The sequence below is a fragment of the Egretta garzetta genome, unplaced genomic scaffold, assembly GCF_000687185.1.
Source record: "Egretta garzetta isolate BGI_Z169 unplaced genomic scaffold, ASM68718v1 scaffold49, whole genome shotgun sequence".
In the NCBI taxonomy this organism is placed as follows: domain Eukaryota; kingdom Metazoa; phylum Chordata; class Aves; order Pelecaniformes; family Ardeidae; genus Egretta; species Egretta garzetta.
The window spans coordinates 1,841,284-1,863,603 of NW_009260775.1; the positions used below are offsets into that span (position 1 = coordinate 1,841,284).

The 22,320-nt window shown below is 40.5% G+C and overlaps 1 protein-coding gene across 1 annotated transcript in view; it reads left to right on the forward strand.

Moving 5' to 3' along the window:
• MID1 (midline 1) overlaps nt 1–20,653 on the forward strand; it is a 98,236-nt gene extending 77,583 nt beyond the window's left edge. Inside the window, exons 6-9 of the mRNA XM_009646343.2 lie at nt 7,192–7,335; nt 15,927–16,088; nt 18,548–18,755; nt 20,305–20,653. Of these exons, the coding sequence (XP_009644638.1) occupies nt 7,192–7,335; nt 15,927–16,088; nt 18,548–18,755; nt 20,305–20,653 (863 nt within the window). The remainder of the gene's footprint in view (nt 1–7,191; nt 7,336–15,926; nt 16,089–18,547; nt 18,756–20,304) is intronic.
• The last annotated feature ends 1,667 nt before the right edge of the window (nt 20,654–22,320 follow it).

Sequence of the window (22,320 nt, forward strand, 5' to 3'; positions counted from 1 at the left end):
CTGCTCTGGCATGGGCTCCCTCCCATGGGATGCAGTTCTTCACAAACTTCTCCGGCATAGGTCCTCCCCACAGGCTTCAGTTCTCCAAGAACTGCTCCAGCATGGGTCCTTTACACGGGGTACAGTCCTTCGGGAATGGACTGCTTCACTGTGGGTCCCCCATGGGCCATGGTTCCTGCCAGAAAACTTGCTCCTGCGTGGGGTCCTCTCCACAGGCTGCAGCTTCCTTCAGGGTATATCCACCCACTCCAGTGTGGGTCCTCCACAGGCTGTAGCGTGGATGTCTGCTCCACTTTGGTCCTCCCTGGGCTGCAGAGGCACAGCCTGCCTCACCATGGGCTGCACCAGGGACTGCAGGGGAATCTCTGCTCTGATGCCTGGAGGACCTCCGCCCCCTCCTGCTGCACCAACCTAGGGGTCTGCAGGGCTGCTCCTCTCACATTTTCCCACTCCTCTCTCTCCCAGCTGCCACTCAGCCTTTTTTCCACTTCTAAAATATGTTATCACAGAAGCACTACCAGCATCAGTGATGTGCTCAACTTTGGGCAGCAGCGGGTCTGCCCTAAAACTGGCTGTGTCCAACATGGGGTCAGCTCCTGGCCTTTTCTCAAAGAATTCACCCCTGCAACCCAACTGCTACCAAAACCTTGCCACATAAACCCAATACACTCTCCCTCTTAATCCTGAATATATTATCCCCAGCAACCCCAGAATACCCCAGGAAGGCTTAAGTGCTGCAGAAGACAACTGGAATGCATTTGCTGCCTCCTCTCCTTGCATTCCTCCCCACCAGGGTGAGGGAAAGGGGGAGTGAGAAATGGTTAAAAGCAGAGAGAAATGAAAGACCAGCTGGAGCTCAGCCTGGAGCAGCCAGAGGAGGGAGCGCAGGGACCAAATCCCATTTCCCGGAGGACAGATGCTCCATGAGTTACCCTCTTCCTTGGGGCTGTCTCCTCGCTTCGGCAGATTGCAACCTGGCAGATTTCCCATGAGCAACAAGAAGATGTTTGAGCAATCAGCATCAAGAGCTCAGCAACAAAAGATGTTTTCTCATGCCAGTGGCACTGGGCCTTTCCCCCATCACAGAACTGGAGGCCCTCACTCTGTCTGGGACTAGAGAGCATGCAGTGTGCTCTGCACCGGGGTGTGGGACGGGTTCTCCGCAGAGCAGATCCCCAGCTCACTTAACTGAGAGCTTTGGCCTGAAGAAGCCCGCAGGATTAGACCCTTACTGAAGGCCTGAGTAATGTGCAATCTCAGAGTATATAATGACTCACAAAGAGAAACAAATTACTGTAATTTAGGGTGTTTTGATTTCAATGCCAGAATTAGAACAATTCATTCCAGTTCAATTGAAAACAGAAGAGACAGGGAGTAGGTTTTCATTTTGCAGGGTCTTTAAGCATCTGCTGTTAACAGAGAGAATTTGCAATGAAAGTCACAAAGCACCATTAGAAAAGCACTTGAAAACGCTTCCTGGGCCCACTATCGTTGCCTGGTTTGCAGGATATATACCCGTGTTATTTCAGAAGAATGTGAGGGCGTGGAGTCTCCCTATTGCCAGCCACTGGATCTTTTCCATCCAGAGGGCTGGTTTCTGGCTTTTCTGCAGGGGAGTAAACGAACAGATTAATACTGGGAAGAGCTGGCTGCATGCACAGGGTAGCACCACCCATGCATTACAGAGCTGTGGGGTTCTTGCCATAGCTGAACGAGAGATTTTATCTGCAAGAAATTTCTGTGTGACTGTGTAACTGGTGAATACAATCGATGTTTAACACATACTTGAGAAAATGATGCATAATAATAATGTGGTGAGAGTCACTTGAACTTTTTATACCGCACCAGTGAAATCTTATGGGGTTTGCCTCTCCCCTGTGTCTGATAGAATTTTGCCACCATGGCGAGTATTCACCAAAAAATTATAAAAAGCCAAGGAAATGAAAGGAAGGATTAAGAAAAAGCCAGGCCCATTTGCCCTAACCTAGGAATCTATCTGTAAAATAATCGATCTCAGCTTCCTTTATAGTGGAATAAGAGGAATAACCACTTCACTTTAAGGTATGCGTATCAGTCAGTTGACTCCATTCTGGAGTTGCCTATTTGTCCCAGTTGGCTTCAAACAGAGTCTAGAGAGATTCATTCAAATAAAATACAGATAACTGTGTTTTACATCTTTCAAGTTATAAGAGGTGAACCCCACCTACCAGTCTGTTCCCACACCTCCCAGCTCTTCTCCCCTTTCCACATCCCATGTCAATGTTACCAGTCTCATTGCTGCGCACTGCAGAAAATGAAGGTTGTATCTGTACCAAAATGAAGGGTAGTTGTGCCACGGGGTGCAATGCCACAGAGATCCTTTCCTGCAGTCTATCATGCTGGCTGTGCCATTTATACAGCTCCTTCTCTACCTTCTTTCTACCTCATCCACAGTCTTGGAAAATTGCTTACAATGCAGTCTAAGGGAACTGGTGAATGTATCAAGCAGTTTAGCTGGTTTTTCCTAATCTACCATTTTTATCCTTGCCCTCAATGCCCAGTGAAGAACAGTTTTAGCTAGCTCTGACTTTGTACTGTTTTTCTTCACATTAATAAATAGCATATGGTTGCAATGGCAAAATCCAAAACACATGTCCAAATTATCTGAGCATAAAATACAACCTATGCAGACAGTTAAAATGCATTTATGTAAATATATGCATATATGTAATGTATATGTCTATATGCATAGTCCCAAGAGTCAAATGCAGTTGATTGTTCTCTATTGTTGTTCAGAAACTCTAGAGGAAGATTTATTTTATTTTATCCCTTTCAGATTGATGAATGGAATCTTCATAGTTCTTAAACTGAAAACTGTGTGACAGAGTGAATTGGGCTTTACTTTTATCATGTTTCACAGCTAAGGAAAATAAAGACCATTTGTAAGTCCTAGTGGTACATCTGTGTTGTGAATCAAGTGAAGCAGCCTATATTATGTTGATCATCTATGTCAAAGCTTCATTCTGTCTGCTGTCAGCCACCTTCAGAGCAATTGGCCTTAGTTGTCTTCAGGAGATTTTCTTCTCCTTTGGTTCTTCCCAGTGTACTATTTGTCAGATCTTCTTCATCCTCTATCTCCCCAACCCTGGCTTTCTATGTAGCACATTGAAGTTCGCATCTATCTTTCTTCCTAGGCTATTTCTTTCCTGCATATAAATTCAACTAGTTTGTGCTTATCACTTACACAGCTGTCTGACCAAAGCGTCTGCTATCCAAATGAAAATCTCTGATATCTCTCTGAAAGTTGCCAGCCAGACATTGAGATGTCAAGCTCAGTATAGTAAAACAATACCCTTAATCTTCCTCTGACTGTTCTATATTCTCTATATATAACCTTGCCATCTTTTGAAAGCTTTCTTATCTTGCCAGTTGCTCAGGCTCTTCATCTGGAACTCATCTTTCTCTAAACACGTATCTAGCTAGATCCAGGCAATACATATGACTTGCAAACTCTCTGCTCTATATCGCTAACATAAGGAATTTTTTTTATCCATTGTGAATCAAAAATACTTGTTCTGTGTCTTAATACTTTGAAATCAATTGCAGGAACATCTATTCTTTGACCTTGGAATTTGCCCTGCTTCAGAAATCCCGTCTGAAACAATGATACATCTTCTTCATCCATCACTTTAGCTATGACTGTACTAAGAAATATGCATTGCCTAGCATACACCAGCAGTTTTTTTCACATGAAAACGACTTCATTCTGGAAACCCTTCACAACCTGTCTTTCCTTTTAACTCTTTCAGTATTAAAAGATCAAAAACCACCTCCAGCCATCTCAGTCTCATTCTTAGATCTTTGGTTTTGACTCATTATCAAAAGCAGGAAGGAACCCTTACAAAGTCAATCACCCCATGCGAGCAGGGAGGTGGAGACTGAGCAAACAAAAGGAAGTTGAGGTGGTTTTAGTCAATTGCTGTGACCTTGAGCTGAAAGAACATAGAAATAGTCTCAATAGTTTCCCAGGAACCACTGCATTCATGCTGGGATTCACCAATGAGAGGTGGAAGTTTCCTTACACCACCTCTCAGGTGTATGGACCATATGAGTGCTTTCAGTCTGCTTCAGAGCAAAAGCTATGCAGATGACATTGAATGGAAGGTGGGTTAGACTAACCCACTTGAAACGGAGTAGGTATACTCACAAGGTCAGTTAATTCTGGGAGCAAATTTAAGAAACTGCTTTTCTAATATTAGTTATTACCTTAAGTGTACCGGCTCAGTTTTGAGTCAAAGTAACAAAAATGAACTAAAACAGCCTTCAGCAATGATTTTCACTCGTCAGAGAGTGTTGATTCATGAATACAGATGGATGAAAGTCAATGTGACTGAAGCAGTTACCACTCCCAGATGTTTGCCCTGGTGCTCTATGGAGAGTGCCCACCCCATGACCAAGGAGAGCTACAGATGTTAGGAAGCAATTCCTTAAACCACTGCAGCTTTCATTGCGCCTTGCTAAGTCTGCTGGCACTGATTCCAGGTTCCCTCACTGCTCAAGGCTGTAAATTTGGGGTTTTCAGGAGCTGCTTTAAATTTTTTTCAGCTTTCCCTGAAGCTGGGTAGAGAGAGGGACATTGTTTGTAGACAGGAGGCTCCAATAGCTGAGGGTGTTAACAGCATCAACTGTCAAACTTCAGCCTTGTTACTGTGGCATGTCAGTTCTCCATCCTTACCCTGAAATGGACTGGAAGGCCTCTCCACTGGGAAACAGGACCAAAGGGTGGATATGAGGCTTTATGCCTTCCACACGCTAGGCTTCTTCTTCCTGAGCAGTGGTGGAGCTCACCTGAGTCAAGGCCACGTCGGGGAAGGTGCTGGTGCAGTCTTGAGATTGCTCTGGCGTCTCTGTGGAGCTTTCCCTGTGACACCTGAGCTCTGTAGCAGTACTAGTAAATGCGATAAGCAAATCACATGCTATCAAATGTAATAATGGAGATAACTGATTAAGGTCAATCTCTTTAATTGCATTACAGACTTACACTCTCCAAAGGAGTATTGGCGGTGGAACGATGAATTTGTGGGTGTGGGTTAATCACGGGAAAAGATGTTCTGCTTAGATCAAATCTCTTTCTTCTGTCATTCTCATTACGTGAAGACCATAAGGCCAGCCAGGTGTGCATATGAAGAGGGAACTTAGGCTGACATTTTCAAAGGAGTTGAAGACACTTAGGTACTATTGAAATGCAGTTTACAGTTCATTAAACCTTCAGTAATTGTTGCTTTAATATCTGTGTTGTAATAATAACAGGTACATTTCTCAAGTAAAAGGTTTTGCTCTGTCACATGCAAAAGACTGAAGAAGACTTTAGCTGAATAGTAGCAAAATGGATCCCCTTGTATATTTGTAATTAATTTTTTTCATTTTTTTTTTCTGCCTTTGAAGGAAAGACAAAATATGAAAATGAAACTGCAGCTAGGACCAAAAAAAAGCTCCCGTAGATTTTTATGCTGGATACATTTTTGAAACATAGCTAATAGGATCAATGCAGTACTGCATAGCTTTCACAACAGTTAGTTGGCCTCAGTTAGTACACAACCTCTAAACTGCAGCACTAATCTTTCCAGAAGATTGTAAGGGTTTTTTTCCTCCTTTTGCTTCTATTCCCCTCCTGGATGACTGTTCTTATTTTAGTTCATTTCTCTCTCTATTAATATCCATCTGTCCCAAGGGTTCTTCTGCTGAGGGAAAAACAAAAGGCATTGGTAAGCTTCTGTGCTACAATATCTAGAGGATCGCAAATCATGGTTATATCATGAAACACATCTGAATGTTTCCTTATGCCCCTTGGTTGAAAGAGGCTGCTTGGAAATGCATCTGCACTTTAATCCTTGGGAACATACATCAGTAAACTGGGGACATGAACTATAAAGATTCTTAATGGAAAGTAAAATAGATGTTTCATAAAAATAAGATGTTGCAAAAGTAAAAGTGGAATTCCTTCAGAGGGACTTTTTTTGAGGCCATTATTTGTGGCTAATAGAAGTTAAAGAGCTGACAGGAAAAATACTACTCAGAGTTGCCTTCCTTTTCCTTTAATACAGGCATATTGTGGTTGTTTCGGCTTGAGTGCCCTCCTTCCTCACTCGGTGACAGCTGGGAGGAACACTATTAAGCACAAGGATTTTTTTTTTTTTTTGCATGATGGTAGCATGTAGGGAAGATGATTAGGAATGAAGCTCCCACCGAGACAAGCATGCAAGAAGGCCCGCCAGTCTTTTAAAGAAAGACTAATTTGTTTCTTACTTAGGTTTTTGGCTTTGTAAATAATGCAAACAAGGGAAATCTAGACCTAAGACATTTGCTTCAAGTTTCACTTCTTTAAATAGGTCTTTAAAACAATCCTGTGTGTAAATATGGGAGAAGAACGTGTAGCTTGCTACAGAGAGATCTTGCTTGTTGATTAAAAAAAAAGAAACAGAGGGACAACTTTTTATTAAAGTGTTTGGATTGTTTTCTAGAGTTATTTAATTAGCAATGGCATTGAAGATTAGGTTGTAATGGTCATACAATCATGATTTCATGAAAAGGACTCTTTACGTAAGCTGAAAAAAGTGAGTTGTATAGCCAACAGAAATTATAAGCATCTATATTAGAAAGGATAGCTAGGAAATAGATAAAAATTCACTTGGAAAGAGGAGAAGATTGAGCATGAAGGCATGAGTGTTTGGAGGCTTCCCCAAAATTATATTTTTTAAATACCACTTATGCCAATCTCTGGTAAGATAGGCAAGGCAAACACTGCTTTCAAGTCAACAGTGAAGGGTGTTGACTCTCCCTCTAGATACGTGCATTAATGAAACTTTGATAATTTTGGTGTGATGGTCAGAAACAATCCTAGAAAAAGTAACATGTCAATTTTAATGTGACCACCAACACATCACCTGTGCTGGGGCATCTGAAACTAAAGCTACTTTAATAAAAATATTTTCAAAATCTGGAGTTCCTAGGTGGTTACACTGATAGTAAGAATACCTTTGCAACAATTTATTGATAATCAAATTTACTACTGGAATTAGCAAAAAAGTTATTGGGAAGTCTGTTGGGTGGTATAGCTACAAACTCATACAGTAGATGCATCCCCTAATCTCAGGTGAGAAGGGAAATATTTTACTGATTGTGTCAGTAAGCCTCCTCTGTTGTATCTCGCAGCTCCCAACCCACCCACCATTCGAGAAGAGCTCTGCACAGCTTCTTATGATACCATTACTGTCCACTGGACGTCGGATGATGAGTTCAGTGTGGTGTCGTACGAGCTGCAGTACACCATCTTCACTGGGCAAGCTAATGTTGTTAGTAAGTATAGACCTTCTCTTCTCTACTTCTGTTTCCTTATGGTTTCTCTGTAAACCAGGTGCCTTTAAATATAAATGTAGGAAAAAATATTTTCTAGGAAGTTTTAAAGCCAAAATTTTAAATACAAACCAACAATGATTTCAAAAGGGTTTAAAATTCAGAAATAGTTCAGTTAAAATTTCTTGTGTCTTTTCTGGGAGTGCCACACAGTGGGAGCTTTTGAAGACTAAAACCAGCACATATTCCCAAAGGCACAAGTGCTGTCCAATTTAACAAGACTTGTCTCTTGCTCCTAGGTCCATTGTTGCAGATGTAGCAGGGACAAAGACCCCTGTTTCATTGTCTGGGCTAGTCAGGCACTTGGGAGCCTGTGTCAAACTGGTCATTAGTTAGAACTGCAGCCCCATTGTCATTTAGATACCCTTGACAACTGGACCTTTGTCAGAAATACAGATCAAATCCTTCCCTCTGATTTTTACTGTCTGCAAGGCTACAAAGCATAGTTCTCAGTGTGCTGAAGGCTAAGGCAGCAAACATCAGTGGAACAACAATTAATATGGTAACTTTGTTCAACTTGTAATGACATTAACAATCATTGCTTTATATTTTGTATTGTAGCACATTTTTTATTAAATACACTCTCCATTTTGAATCTGTGACTCTCCTTAATGAACAGACCTACTGATTATTCCTTTGATTGTTTTGTTGTTAAAGAACTATTCCTCTGAGAAAACAGTATTGTCTAATCTTTGACCAGGAAATCAACATTTCTGGGTTCAGTGCATTGTGATCATTTACTATGAACTTGGAGAAGTCATTTAACTTCTTCCTGTTCCCCGTATGTTTAATGGGAATACCACTAGCTGACATATACTTGCTTTATGAAACAAGGATTCTGAAATGAACCAAATCCATCAAAAGGTGGAGTTTCTTCAGTCAACATGTATTTAAGTTGCGAACTCATTGCCACAGAGGGTTGTTGTGTTTTTGAGTTCAAGAGATGACTGGACAGATCATGCAAGAAAAACCTACTGAGAATAATTAAGTGCAGAGACTTTCTCCTGGCTCAGGAAGTCCCAGAGCTGGAAGCTGTTGAGACCTGGGAGAACACTGCGAGAAATGATCACTGTGTGCTTCCCTGTTCCTTAACACCTTCCTATGCTATTGCTTTTGTCCACCATCAGATACCCCGGCCATGCACTGAGCCAGATAGGCTTAGCTCTGACCCAGCGCAAGAACGGTTTTCTTAGAAAATTTGTTGAGATACTTTGATGAAAGTCAATGTTGTGGACATGTTTACATGCTTTATGTCAGTGGAAAAATGATATGGACTGTGCCAGGTTTCAGGACTGAACCAAACTCTTGCACTGACTCTGCTGTTGCTGCCTGAACCTCATTTTCTCCATGACTAAACTGGAGTTAATTTTTCAAGGCATCTGAAAGGATTTCTGAGGATTCGTGTGCTGGCATTTTAACACCATTTTTAAGTAGCATACTTCGAATATACTATGGTATTCAGGATTGACTAAAAATAAGGTGGACTATTGAAAAAATTATGAGTGTTTTGCCAAAATATCCATTTAGTATTTCACGAAACAGCCTAATTTTGGACAACACACTCTAAACTCTAAGACTGCTGGAAAGACCGAGTAAACTTTAACACATGCTCCTACAGCTGGGCAAGCTGGATAACAAAAAGGTCTAATAGCATTTTGGAACACATTGGAGCAAGGTAGATAAAGAAGTAAAAGCTTCCTTGATTCATCACTGCTAAGCAGACAAGACTTAATGGTAACACAGTACGTTGCTTGTTTCCTAACCCATTTTTATCTAGGGCTTTGTGCTAGAAGACCTTATGCAAGTCAGTTATTGGCATTACGTGTGAACATGGCAGCAGAAAGGTGTGTCATTTCCACACCATTGTGATGTGGGGTTTTACTTTTTGCTTACTAGTGAATAAATAAAAACTTATTTCATTTTTAGGCTGTAGGTTTTGTAGGTTTCCCATGTGGAGTGAAAGCTTTGATCTGCAAAATGTGTATCAATTAGTAAACTTTCAGGCATGCAATATGATAATTTTGGGGTATAGCATGAAGTCCTCAGTGTGCAGTCTGAGCTTTCATTTTATCACTTTGCAAAAGTGGTGTCATTAAAAGTTTGAAGAGAAAAGAAGTTAACACTGTCAGTAATTTTGTTTATAAAATGCTCTGGAGACCTTAAATGACAGTAAGAAAGAAATGAAAGGACTGGCCCTTTTTCTTTTTTTTTTTTTTTTTTTTTTAATGCAGCTAGCTCTTATATAAAAATCCTGACTGTTAGTTTCAATTTAATTGAAGGCTATAATGTTAACCCAAATTAAATACATGAATATATAAGTATATATGGAGGGTTTCTAAATATTGTAAAGGGTTTTTTTTAATTTCATTATTTAATGTAGACTTGAACACCTCCAATGGAGATGTTCCCACCAAATCTAACTGCTACAGATCTGACCAGGTTTCCAACACATGGGACTCTTACATTTCATTCCACCTTCCACTGGTACTGGAGATTTGCCTACTAACGTCCTGATTTTACTCAGTAGACTGCTTGTATGTTTCTTCACTTTGGTGGATTATATTCTTTGTCCTGGGTGTAATATCTCAGCTTTTATAAATTACTTTCCAAGATTGCCCCTCCAATACCGGAGTGTACCTTAGTGGTGTGGTTGAACACAGAGCTATTTTCAGTGCAAGTGATGTTAGCAGGCACTGCACTGCAGCCTTCAGGTTTGATGAAATGAAGCTAGGTGATTTTTTTTCTTTTTTTAAAAATCCTGTTTTAATGGAATAAATTTTGAATTAGCACAAATTTCTTTTTCTTTATGGCATTTGCATGCTGTTGAACATATTTTTTTAATTCCTCTGTCACATCCCAGAAAGTTTCCATTGGTATAGCATGTTGCCCATAGACGATAACATACCCAGGTTCATAGATTGTCTTCAGTTCTGTGTTTGTGTAGCTATGAATTAGTCATGAGGGAGTAGCTAGAGTACTGCATTAAACCAACAAGCTTTTTTCCCTTGAGACAATAAGAATCACTTTGCATACATACCTGCCACCCGTGCTAATGGAGGCTGTTATTTTGGAATCTGTTTCTTAAAACCACATAGCCAGACTGACGGCACTTTCCACTCCTCAGTACGTTTCCCCCACCAGAGGCATATATCATTCAGAGATTGCTAAGAATTCAGTAACAAAAACAAGCAATGCTATGTTTTTCTAGTGTATTTTCTATCCAACATAATCAACCATATTCTTTTTTATTAACTGAAAAATTGGAGAGTTAACATTTGATGGAAAAGGGCCAAATAGAGTATTTCATTTTGAATCCTATTTCATACAGGAAAGATTATTTCCAAATGTGGCTAAACTGCTTGGCTATTAAATGCTTGGCAGCCCTGTTCCATGCATAAGAGCAATACAGAACTTTAAATTAAGCAGGCTTTTACTAAAGCGGTTGTTCTCAGAGTTATACCATTTGCACATTTGCATTTCTGAGAGGCAGCTAATCACCTGCAATCTGAATATTATCAAGGCTTTTAAAATTACTTTGTCACTAGCTAGCTAACATGCATTATAATTTCATTATCCCATTTCAATAAATTTTCAAGTATTTATTGAGTATGCATTTTTGTAACATCAGAGAATTGCTTTAGTGTGCTTCAGGAAGGTTACAATTTAAATACCTAGCTTTTTACTAGCTGAAATACAAGATGTCTTCATGAAAAACGCATCTCTCTCTTCAAGACAAAAAGCAGTAAATAAGCCTCTCTTTCCTGGTTAATGGAATTTAGGTTAGTTAGTTTCAGTGGCTAAATACTAAAATTCACTGTATTAAGGATATAGTGTTCTGTCAGAACCTTCCCAGTTTTACAGGGTTACTCCTCTTATAAGATAGGATGAAATTTTGTTGAAGGATCTAAGACAATTAGGAGCCCAAGCTTCCATGAAAAACAGTGAGTTTATGACTCGCCAATTATTTTTTGAATATTCTAGCTTTTGTCTGTTTCTGGAAGTTTTCATTTATTAAAAACAGATTCCTTACAATCTTCAGATTGCTACTGAGGATTTAAGTGAGTATCGTTTAATGGCAAAAAAGCAAGTTGGGGTAAAACAAAGAAAACTTCTACCTCTTGAAGAGTATAAAGAGAGTGTGTTTCTTAAAACTAATGCTGTATGTTTTGCAGAAATCCTGCATATAACATTTTCTCTCATGTGGGAATGCAGCGTGGAAGTGGGAAGCTGTCTGTTACCTTCACCTACTGTATTTGTTCTACCAATCTGAATTGGTAACCATTTATTTCAGTAAAGCATTTTAAAATAATTAAAATACTCAGGAGATTAAATAACCTTCCCATGACTTTTGTGCTCCTCTTCCAGTTTTCAAGAAGATACATTTTATTAAAATCTACCACTGTAAATTTTAGGAAGATTTGCACCTTCTAATTTTTCCCATCTGTTTTTTAAAGTGCATCAACCGCCAACACCAGGGAAATAGCTTTACAAATTATTACCTCCAGATTCTGAGAAACTTGTTTTGAAAACTCACACATCCTGTATGGACATCGCTGTGCTCACTGCACCATTCCAGGATGTAATTTAAATTCTCTACATTTTTTGTAGGCTACAGTTTTAAAATACATTGTTTTAGCACCTGCATTACCCTGTAAAAAGCCCTGGGTTTTTGAAACAAGAGACCTGAATGTCGCCTGGGCTAGGAGTGGGTACAATAGGAGACCCTTAGCTCCTGCTGCTGCGCCAGTGAGGAGAAGCTGTGTGCTTTTCCACTTAACCTGCTGCCACTGGCAGGGAGCTGAGAGGGCAAATGCTACCCCCAGATGCCCATGTTACCAGGCCGCTTGCTCATTTCCCTGAACTTTCTTAATCATCTCTTTCTGTATTCAGAGAAGAAAGGTTGTCCTGACAGGGCATAACCGGAGGCAAATTGTTTTGATACAGTGACAAAATATTCTTTCATACTTAAAAGCTTAACTTGGCCACGACTAGTTAAAATTCTCTGTTTTGCAGAATTTTGGACTTGCAGTTTGGCGCCATCAAAGCCTCATTCCCAAGATTTTTGAATCAAAGTTCAGTTTAAAGCCTGTTATGAAATAGCTCCCAGTCAGGAAGCACATGCACACATCACTGAGCCCCTTGGTGCATAGGCAAGAGCCGAGCTTGGTGGGACAGCCAGGTTTGCCAAGCAAAGTAACCAAATCAGTTGCTGCACATCCAATAGTTACTGTACACCAGTAGTCTGGGATGCCTAAGACTGGAAGGACAGAGAAAAGAAACCCAAGGTGTCTTGTGTCATCAAAGAGGATAGACTCTTCCCCTAGAACATGTCAAGTCAAACGGAGGGTTCCCAACTCTCTCTATTGACTGTGCAGAGTTTAAGGTAGGTAAGGTCCTAACTCAAGAACTCTGCTCTGTGTTCAAGGTCAGGTGGGATGAATCTATACCTATCTGTGAACATTTTGCCATTAACCCCAAAAGCAGAAGCCAAGATGTAGCAATACCTAAAATTACCGTGGCTCTGCCTTCTGTACACAGACATCTAAATTAAGCATTGACTAGATTATTTAATAACCCTGTGTGAGTATTTACAGACTAGTGAGTATTGGGTATGTATAAATCCACATACACAGAAGGAGAGGATAGATTGGAGGGGGAGACTCATAGCAATGCATCTATGCCTTATAGTCCTTCATATATTAGATCCAAGTTCTATGCTTTGTAAGAAGCAATCAGCCTCTGGAGCGTAATGTAAGAAGTGTAATGCAAGCCTGAAAAATGTGCCCTTTAGAGAGTTGCAGTGACTGATACAAATCTAGTTTTGAGATTATGTCAAAAATCTGGGTACTTCTGTGTCTGCATAAGGGTTTGTTTATATGTGGCCTATGTACACCATAGACCTTTGGGTTTGAAGTGTGGTTGTGGAAAGAGAAAACACTTCCAGGACTCCTGCCTGGATTCATCCCACTTACTTAAGGACTTAAAGGTCTTTTCCAACCTAAATGATTCTACTGTCATAAGTTATTTGATAACCCCAGAGGCGTCTGAGTTAGGGATTCCTTGGTCATCCTGGGCTCCCCTTCAATCCAGTGCTTCATTTTGGTTTATTTTACCTTAACACTTATTTTGCAATAACACCTATGAGCCGGGTAAGTGATGGTCTCAATGCAAAATTAATGTGGTAGTTTGGCTACAGAACAATTGTGCCTTCACTCTAATACCTGTGGTAAATTTTTATGGGGAAAAGATGAGGATTCCTCTGAGCAGTCAGTGAAATACTTTATGCCAGGAAACTGCTGCTTTTATTTCCTTTCTTCCTCTTAGAAAACCCATTCACACCCAGCCTAAAAAAATAAATATCATTCAGTGGGTATGGTTCAGTGAAACAAGATGTGGACTGATGTTGCTATAAGCGGTTTACTACATGTGCTAGGAACAACTGGGGTTCTCATGGGCTGTAACACTGGCTTCTTTTTTTTCAGGAGGTAGACAGATGATTGCTTTATACCATCTAGTTTTTCAATAGTCTCGAGAAAAACAGTTCTGCAAGGTTGCTTTTCTTCGCTGCTTCTATCCACATACAACAAACTGTTTGAATCCCTTGTAGTTGATATTTAGGGAGGCTACATGTGGTCAGGATGCTCAGCGGTTGGAGCATAAGGAACATCCTAGAATTATTTTTTTCCCACTTTACACCAAGGAACTGCAACAAAGAAGTATTCTCATTCTAGTAAATCATGGTCCAAAGACAACAACCCACATGTGAGTTCAGCCACAGGCTTAGATTTCCAGACTTCCAATCAGGGTGACAGGAGGGTTCATCTCGCCTCATTTCACCTATGCTAGTCACCTAGGCTTCCTCTGTGGCCAAGAAAGGAGAGTCACCTGTGGTAGGATGTTCATACCTGGAGAAGTGATAGAAACTACTCACCGATTTCTGCCTCTCCTCAGAGTCCAGAAAAATATGTTAGGCTTTGCAGTTCTTCATTAGATGACAAGGTGACATAAGTCCCACCTGAAACTGTGCCTCAGTTACACCTTTGCACAGCAGGATGGGTAGCTACCTCCCTCTCAAGGGTGCTACATAATATAAGAGAACTTTGAGACAAAAGCTACATAACACTTAGGTCTAAATTTGGGGTATGAGTTCTGTTTCTAATGATCTTTTATTATGAAAAGTGCATCCCAAATTAAGAAGGAATCTCACAGTATGGTTATGAATTGTCTATGAGTCTGTAAACCTTTATCACAGGTCTTTTTTTCAAGTATTGCATCCAGTAGCCTTTTAATTTTTACTTTACATAAAGGTTTTGTATTGCCTAATATACAGAGCTGAAATTACTACTGACTACTAAAAGATCCTCTTCACTAATGCTTACTGGTTTGCTGGTAAAACATGTTAAAAACTGAAAGCTGTTTTTTAATAACACAGTAGCTTTCAATAACATGTTCTATGCCCAGTAGAGGCAGAGACCAAGAAGCCTGTCAGGTTCCTAATCCAGTCAAACACTTTTTAAGTTTTCCAGTCTCACATATGCACATGTATGCATACACTTCCATCTGCATATGTCTTTTTCTAGCTGTATAGCTATATGAAAGGTTGTGAACATATATACACTCCATGAATGTTAAATTTGTTATTTATGTAAACGTTTATAATAAGAGAGCTATCAGACTGGGGATCCATTAGACCAGGAGCTGTTCAAAATGTACAGTAAGTAATATGGGTGATTGCCATTGCAGTTATACCACAGTAGGAAAAATTTATGTAGATGAATAAGTTCATCTCAATGGAGTATTTTCCTGTTTTGCAGATGGTATTTCTCCTCCCTTCTTTTACTTCCTACAAATTATACTTCTGTGGTAGGCATCAAGCATACCCCAAAACATTTGTAACTGGAAAATTATCCAGCTCTTCCCCAGCTGCCATCTTAACCATGAGGACGTAAATCAAAAAATTGCATCCATTAAATTTACTGGGTTAGATTACATCCTGGCAAAGTCTGGAGCGTAAAAGCCAAAGCTTGCTCTGGAGCCCACGCTCTACTCTGTTTGGCCTCCCATGATTTGCTTCAGGTCCTGAAGAATGCATACCTGGGGACTGTCAGCAAAGGTGCCTCCCCAGCCCTCCCAGTTTTACTGCTTACGTTAGTTTTCTAGTGCTTAAACTGAGTTCATTAATCCAAACAGTAGATTGATGGGGTCTCCATAATCCTCTAGTTCTGAAGCAATAAAGAATTCCTTGTGCTGGGATATGAAAAATCTCAGACTGCTCATGTCTCCACTGAGTCATTTCTTAAGTGTCTATTTTTTTATGGTTGACTTCATGTAGCAAGAACTTAAAAGGTACCTTTGCTGAGGGCTGACGAAATGAGTTAGTGGAATTAAGTAGCGACTTGGTAAATGCAACAGCACTTTAAAAGTACAGAAGCAAAATTCATATCAGTCATTGGGTGCTCAGGAGTGCTCTAAAGGTTCCTCTCCTGCAAAGTGTTTAGTATGTTATGACTAATGTGCTCTGTTTGAACCTGCAGGTTTATGCAACTCAGCCGACAGCTGGATGATTGTTCCCAATATCAAACAAAACCACTACACCGTGCACGGGTTACAGAGTGGCACTAAGTACATCTTCATTGTTAAGGCCATTAATCAGGCGGGCAGCAGAAGCAGCGAGCCTGGCAAGCTCAAGACAAACAGTGAGTAACGAGAGATCCAGCACGCACGCGTTCTCCTTTCTTGCCTTCCTTTTTAGGCTTCATCTTTGGAAGATACAAGAGCTCAGAGCAGCTTAACTTGTTTAAAGTGCTTCCCATGATTAAAGCCACTTATTTAACTGGATTCAAGACTGCCAGAGTCTTCAGTAGGGCAGAAATTACTTTTTTTGAGAGAGATGCATCTGTAGTTTGGTCACTGGAAATATCGTTTAGGAACAGAGCCATCACATGTGAAATGACTGAAAATACTCTTTTGTGGTTTTGTTTTAATGTCCTCTCTATTCTTTTTCCTCTACAAAGCAAAAACTTTTCTTATGTTTGCAATAAAACATTTTATTTTTGTATAATGTTCACAAGATAATTGCTAGTTTAATTTTATCCTCCAAAATGATCTCTGTCTTAGGACACTAGAAAACTTTCTTAGTTCCATCCCCCACAGTTTTTTTATGGAGTTCAACAAGGTGGTAGAGTAGTCAGAGATCCCACTTCAAAACAACAATGGTTACACAAATTATTAGCAGATGTAGTACAGCAAGTTTAAAACTGTTTTTCAGCCTTTTTCTTCTTGCGTCCCAGCCAATCCCTCAGTCACGTAGTCATCACAGGCAGCTCTGAGCACTGGAAAGGGAACACTGGGATTTGTGCACCCTCTGAAACCTGCCTGTTGTAGGGGAAGGTGCTCAAAGAGGGACGATACCGAATGTTGCAAGAAGGAGGCTGCAGGGAATGGCATGTACATGTTTCTCATTTTCCCCTTTCTGCTATTAACCCAGCCTGCATTTCTGTGTAAAAGCTGCTCATACAAACCCCACATCTGCTACTAAGAATCTGCTTATTGTTAAACCTGGTAGCCTACAAGCAAATGCATAACCGGAGGACCCATTTGGAAATGGCAATCTTTTATCCTTTTTAATCTTTGTCACCCAGTGTGGCACAAAAGCAATCTCTCAGGTGACTGCGAGAAATGATGTGACCACATAAACTTCAGTACGGAGAAAGACATCCTTCAGATACTGCTCAGCAGCACGAAGGCTACTAACCAGCTAGAGAGGCAGGTTGTAGGTGTTTCACTGCTACCGAGCAGTAACAAAAAGCAGGTAAAATCTGCCCCAGATACTTTCCAATGGGTTCATTTTATACTTGATGATAATACATAACTACACATTATGAAAGTGGATGATAACTGTAAGGCTGAAAGTAGTCCTTACCTAATTCCTGACTCATCTCTAATCATGTTAATTGAGAATTAGTGTTGCCTCAATCATCTCCCATTTCATATGTCTGCATTTTCAGATTGTCTAGAGATCTGAACCAACACACATTGACTGTCACTGTTCAGATGAACTTAATTTCTTCTTACCCACCCCCCCTTAATGTTTTCAGGTTTATTGCATGAGAAATGCTTAACTGTTCCTTCATAAACTCTGAGCAATTTACATCTTATTTGAAGTACACGTGTCAGTGCCTGACACAGACCTCCTGAGAGCGCTCATTTCTGTTTTCTGCCCATGTCATCAAATCTTCCACTTACTTTTTTTTCCCCTTGATATGAAAGATGGTCAGAAGGGAAAAGGGCTTTGCTGGACCACTCATGGAGTCATAGTTTCCTACTTGTCTCCTGGTGGAGGTAAATGATCGTTCTGCTTTTTGACACAATGAGCAAGCCTGTCAGAATTGTGGCAGGCTTTATATATCTACAGGGTTCGGTTTACCAAAAAGCTTCCTGTTATTGTCTACAAACCTTGTGCTACAGCCGAAGATACTTGCCAAGAGCAACAGCCTCAGTAATGTTTTTACACCATATTATTTGGACCAAGTTACAGTTCACTTCCTTCTTTCTAATGCACAGTATCCAGCACCACATGGGCATCCTTCCAAAGCAATCCTGGATTGTTGACTGTGCTTGTTATAAATAAAGCTGTGAGTGAACAAATAGACAAGGCTAGTGCTTCTTCTTATTTTCAAACTCATTTTGTGGTATTTGAAATCATACTTTTTTTGTAGTAACGATGAAGATGTTATTTATGGAGCTTTATCCCTAGAGAATTGATGGAACATAACTTATTCTAAATCTAATACGCTGTGAAAAAAGCAACCCTCAGACCTTTATTAGCATGTATATTGGTTTCAATTACATGCAAGAATTAGAGTATTCAGGTTACCTCTAGGTCAGAGATAATGGGCGTGATGATTATGCAGGGCTCTTTTCAGGGATTATTGACACAGGGAAGTTAGTGCGCAATGAGACTGACAGTAAACTGTCAATGCAAACTAGCTATTGCAGGGAGCAGAATAGGTTAGTCTGTCTCGAGAATGCTTCAGAGGAGGAGATTAATATGGTTATATCGTCCTGTGGGCTTCTCAGAGGCAGGCTAATCCACTCTCCTTTTCAAAATCAAAGCCAAACCATTCTTCTGCCATCTTTGTCTCTGCCTCTCTAGGTCAGCCATTTAAACTGGACCCCAAATCTGCTCATAGAAAATTGAAAGTGTCTCATGATAACTTGACAGTGGAACGTGATGAAACATCCTCCAAAAAGAGTCACACGCCAGAGCGATTCACTAGCCAGGGGAGCTACGGAGTAGCTGGCAACGTGTTCATTGACAGCGGGCGGCATTACTGGGAAGTGGTTATAAGCGGGAGCACGTGGTATGTATATAAAAATATATGTGAAAAGAGTCACTAGTTCACACTGTGCAGATCCTGGCACAGTTTCTCTCATAAAGACCAGTAGCAGAGGCACGGAACAGAGCCGGACAAGCATATACTTTCACATAGTTGGTCAGACTATTTTCCCAATCTCCAGCACTTTTGGACTCTGGAACTAAATCTGCCGTATAGAGCACCTTTATATTTAGTGGCCTTCACAGGCCTTTTACTCCATGATTGTTTTTTGAACCAACATGCAATACATTTTAAGATTTTAGTGAATTGGAGAGATCAGAAAGCTTCATCTTGTTTATACAAATTCGTAAGTATAATAATTTCTTTACTACACGTTAAAGATCTTAACATCCTTCAGTAAGAAAAAAAATAAATATGAGGACAATTTGATGTTCCAGTTTCACAAGGGTGGAGGTCAGATTTGCTTCTGGGGAGGGGGCATGGAGCAGCAGAGCTGTCAGTCCGTGCCCCAGGGTAGGAAGCAAAGGGCAGGAAATGGAGGAGTGCATTCCTCCACTCCGGAATGATCCTCTGTGTCATACAAGGGTGGATTTCAGGGGCCCATTAGTCAGCGGAAGAGATGTCATAATTTGGGATTCAAAGGCAACAATCATCATGGAGGTTAATGGAGTGGAAAAATCAGTAAGATCTTCAAGTATGCCCACTGTCTCAAACAAGAAAAATGCTGTTTGCCTGTGCCAATGCGAAGGAATGGAAATAGAGTAACTTATGGCACATTAATCTCTGTTGGTTGAGAGCCCAACAAATACTGCAGTGTCTTTAGAACATGAGGAACTTTTACATTTCCATTACATATGAGAAATCAGCTATTTGCCCTTGGTGTCCATTAACAAGAACATTTTCACAATCTTTTTACCCTGCACATCTTGCCATAAATTATGGTTTGCAGAGCAAATGTCTACACCTACAATTGCTTCACTTGGCCCAAAACCCAGTCTCAAAAATGCTCATTTGAATCTAAAAACCACACCAACATCTGGCAAAACATATTTGGGAATGGCAAAAATGGGTTTTTTAATGTGTCCTTTGATGTTTACTCTTGCATTCCTTCTTCTGGGCCATATATTAAAGGGGCAAGGAGAGATCAGATTAGCTGACAGATAGCAGTGTATTTTAAAATCAATGAATTCCTCTGTATTCATCTGCTCGGAAGTGGAAATCTGAGGCCCCTAGATTCAAACTCTGAGTTTCTGAGTACTCAACAATCTTCCTTTTGAATACCAGAGGCAAGTGCTCCAAAAGATTACCATAGCAGCCGAACTACAAAAAATACGAGGGCCAATAAAGTTTCCCTGACCTCTCAGACCCGAAAGAGACATGGGGAAAACCATTAATTAAGCCTGTGCAGATATTGTGGTGAAACACCACTTAATTAGAACCAGCAGAAGTAAGAATTCAGAAGTAAGAGCTCACTGGGGCATTCCAGTGAGTCCTCTGGGCTAGCATTTGACTTCAGTGAGAGAAAAACGTGGCAGGAAGCATTTGTTTCCTTGAGTTGTTTTTTGTTTTGCAGGTATGCCATTGGTATTTCCTACAAGTCAGCGCCAAAGCACGAGTGGATCGGGAAGAATTCTGCCTCCTGGGTGCTTTGCCGCTGCAATAACACATGGGTGGTGCGGCACAACAGCAAAGAAATCCCCATCGAGCCCGCACCTCACCTCCGGCGGGTTGGGATTTTGCTGGACTATGACAACGGCTCCCTTGCTTTTTACGATGCTTTGAACTCCCTTCACCTTTACACTTTTGACATTACATTTGGGCAGCCGGTGTGCCCCACGTTCACTGTGTGGAATAAGTGTTTGACCATTATAACTGGCTTGCCTATTCCTGACCACCTAGACTCTTCCGAGCAGCTTGCATGACTGCTAAAAGCCAAAAGGTAGGATGACACGTCTTCCCAGGGTGGCCAGGCGGCTGCCCGCAGGAGCTCGCCTGGAGCTGGCGGACCGCAGGGCATCCCAGCCATCACTGCTGAATCCAGCCAGAACTGAAAAGGGGAGAATATCTCTCTACCATGTACTTTGTACGGAAGGACAAGAAGTGGCTTTAATAATATCTTAGAACTTTCTTTTGAAGATGGTTTTGGTTGGTTGGTTTTGTATTTAGTCTCTAACAGGAAGATTTATAAATTATTTATAAAAAAAAAAAAAAGAACAAGAGAGAGAGAGAAGAGAAAGCTTGGTTTGGACACCTGGAAAATTACTTTTTTGTTTTGCACATTGATGGTCCTATTAATTAAAATTTCATCAGCCCTTTACATCGTTTTATTTTACAGTGGATAAAAGTAGGAAATAGGAAGGATAAAAACTGTGCAGTGGACAAGTCAGTATACTGCAGGTTTTATTCGTGCCAATATTAGTGCTCTCATTACCAGCCTTACTGAGTGCGAGATCTCCTAATTTCTACTTTGCACATGGGATTGTGCAGACCAAAAAGAACAAAAATAAACAAGTGAGGAAGTGCAGCTAGCCAACACAGCAAAAGAAGAAATTTTAATTTACTTCTGTTCACAGGGCACTGCTCTCTCTGTTCATAAAAAAACATGTGGAATATCTCCTAGAAATGTGAGTGGATAAATCATCTGGCAATTTATTTTACTGATGGCAACATTCCCATCTACCAGAGCTTTGCCGGCGTCATTGGGAAACATTGTAGAATTGCTGAGGCTGTGAGAGACTGATACCATCTCTGAGAATCAGCAACACTGGAGGAGAGCAGCCAGTTCAAGGTCTGACTGTAGACTAATTTGATAAAGCACGGCATCATTAAGGATTGATTGTAATAGAAGATGTCACGGTTCTGATGGTGGACATGTGAATGCTTATTGCTGATTTTACAAGGTTCAACATAGCAAGCCCAGCCAACAACTCAGAAGTGAGACATGCGCCACTTTACCATTGATTTTAAATTAAATACAAATGTTTCATTGTCGTACGCTATGCAGTCTCTATAACAAAGCAAGGAAATCTGTTTTACATGTGCTGTATGGAGAAACACTGCAGCTGGGGTTTGTTCATAGTTATTTTCCTGGGTTGTCTGGGAAAGCACGGTTGTCTTTGTGAATGAGGAGTAAATAACAAGTTTTCAGCAGCAGTAGGAATCTGCACGGGCAGGCCCTACGTTCATCCTGGTGTTGGTGGATAAACTTCATTGAAGGCAATAGAGGTTGTACCTACTTTATCTCACAGCTGAATCAGGTGCATTTTTTTTTTCTCTTTTCCTTCTACAGAACAGAAGCCCTTTGTAATTACTACAATGCTTATGTATAAATGATCATTTGGGAGATGCTTGAGGCATATGACAACTTTAAAAGAATGGTTTTCCTACAGTGTTTTGTTGTGCAAGAGGTGAAAATCTGCCTGTGTAGAAAAGAGGATAAACTGAATACCAGCTTTAAGAAAAGATTTGCTCGGTAATTTATAACCATGCTTTAGGTGTCTTTTGAAAAGGATGCCTTAATGCACTTTGTTCACTAATGGGTCCAAACTAAAATGGTCCCAAGCTCAGCTTCAGATTTTTTAAATACTGA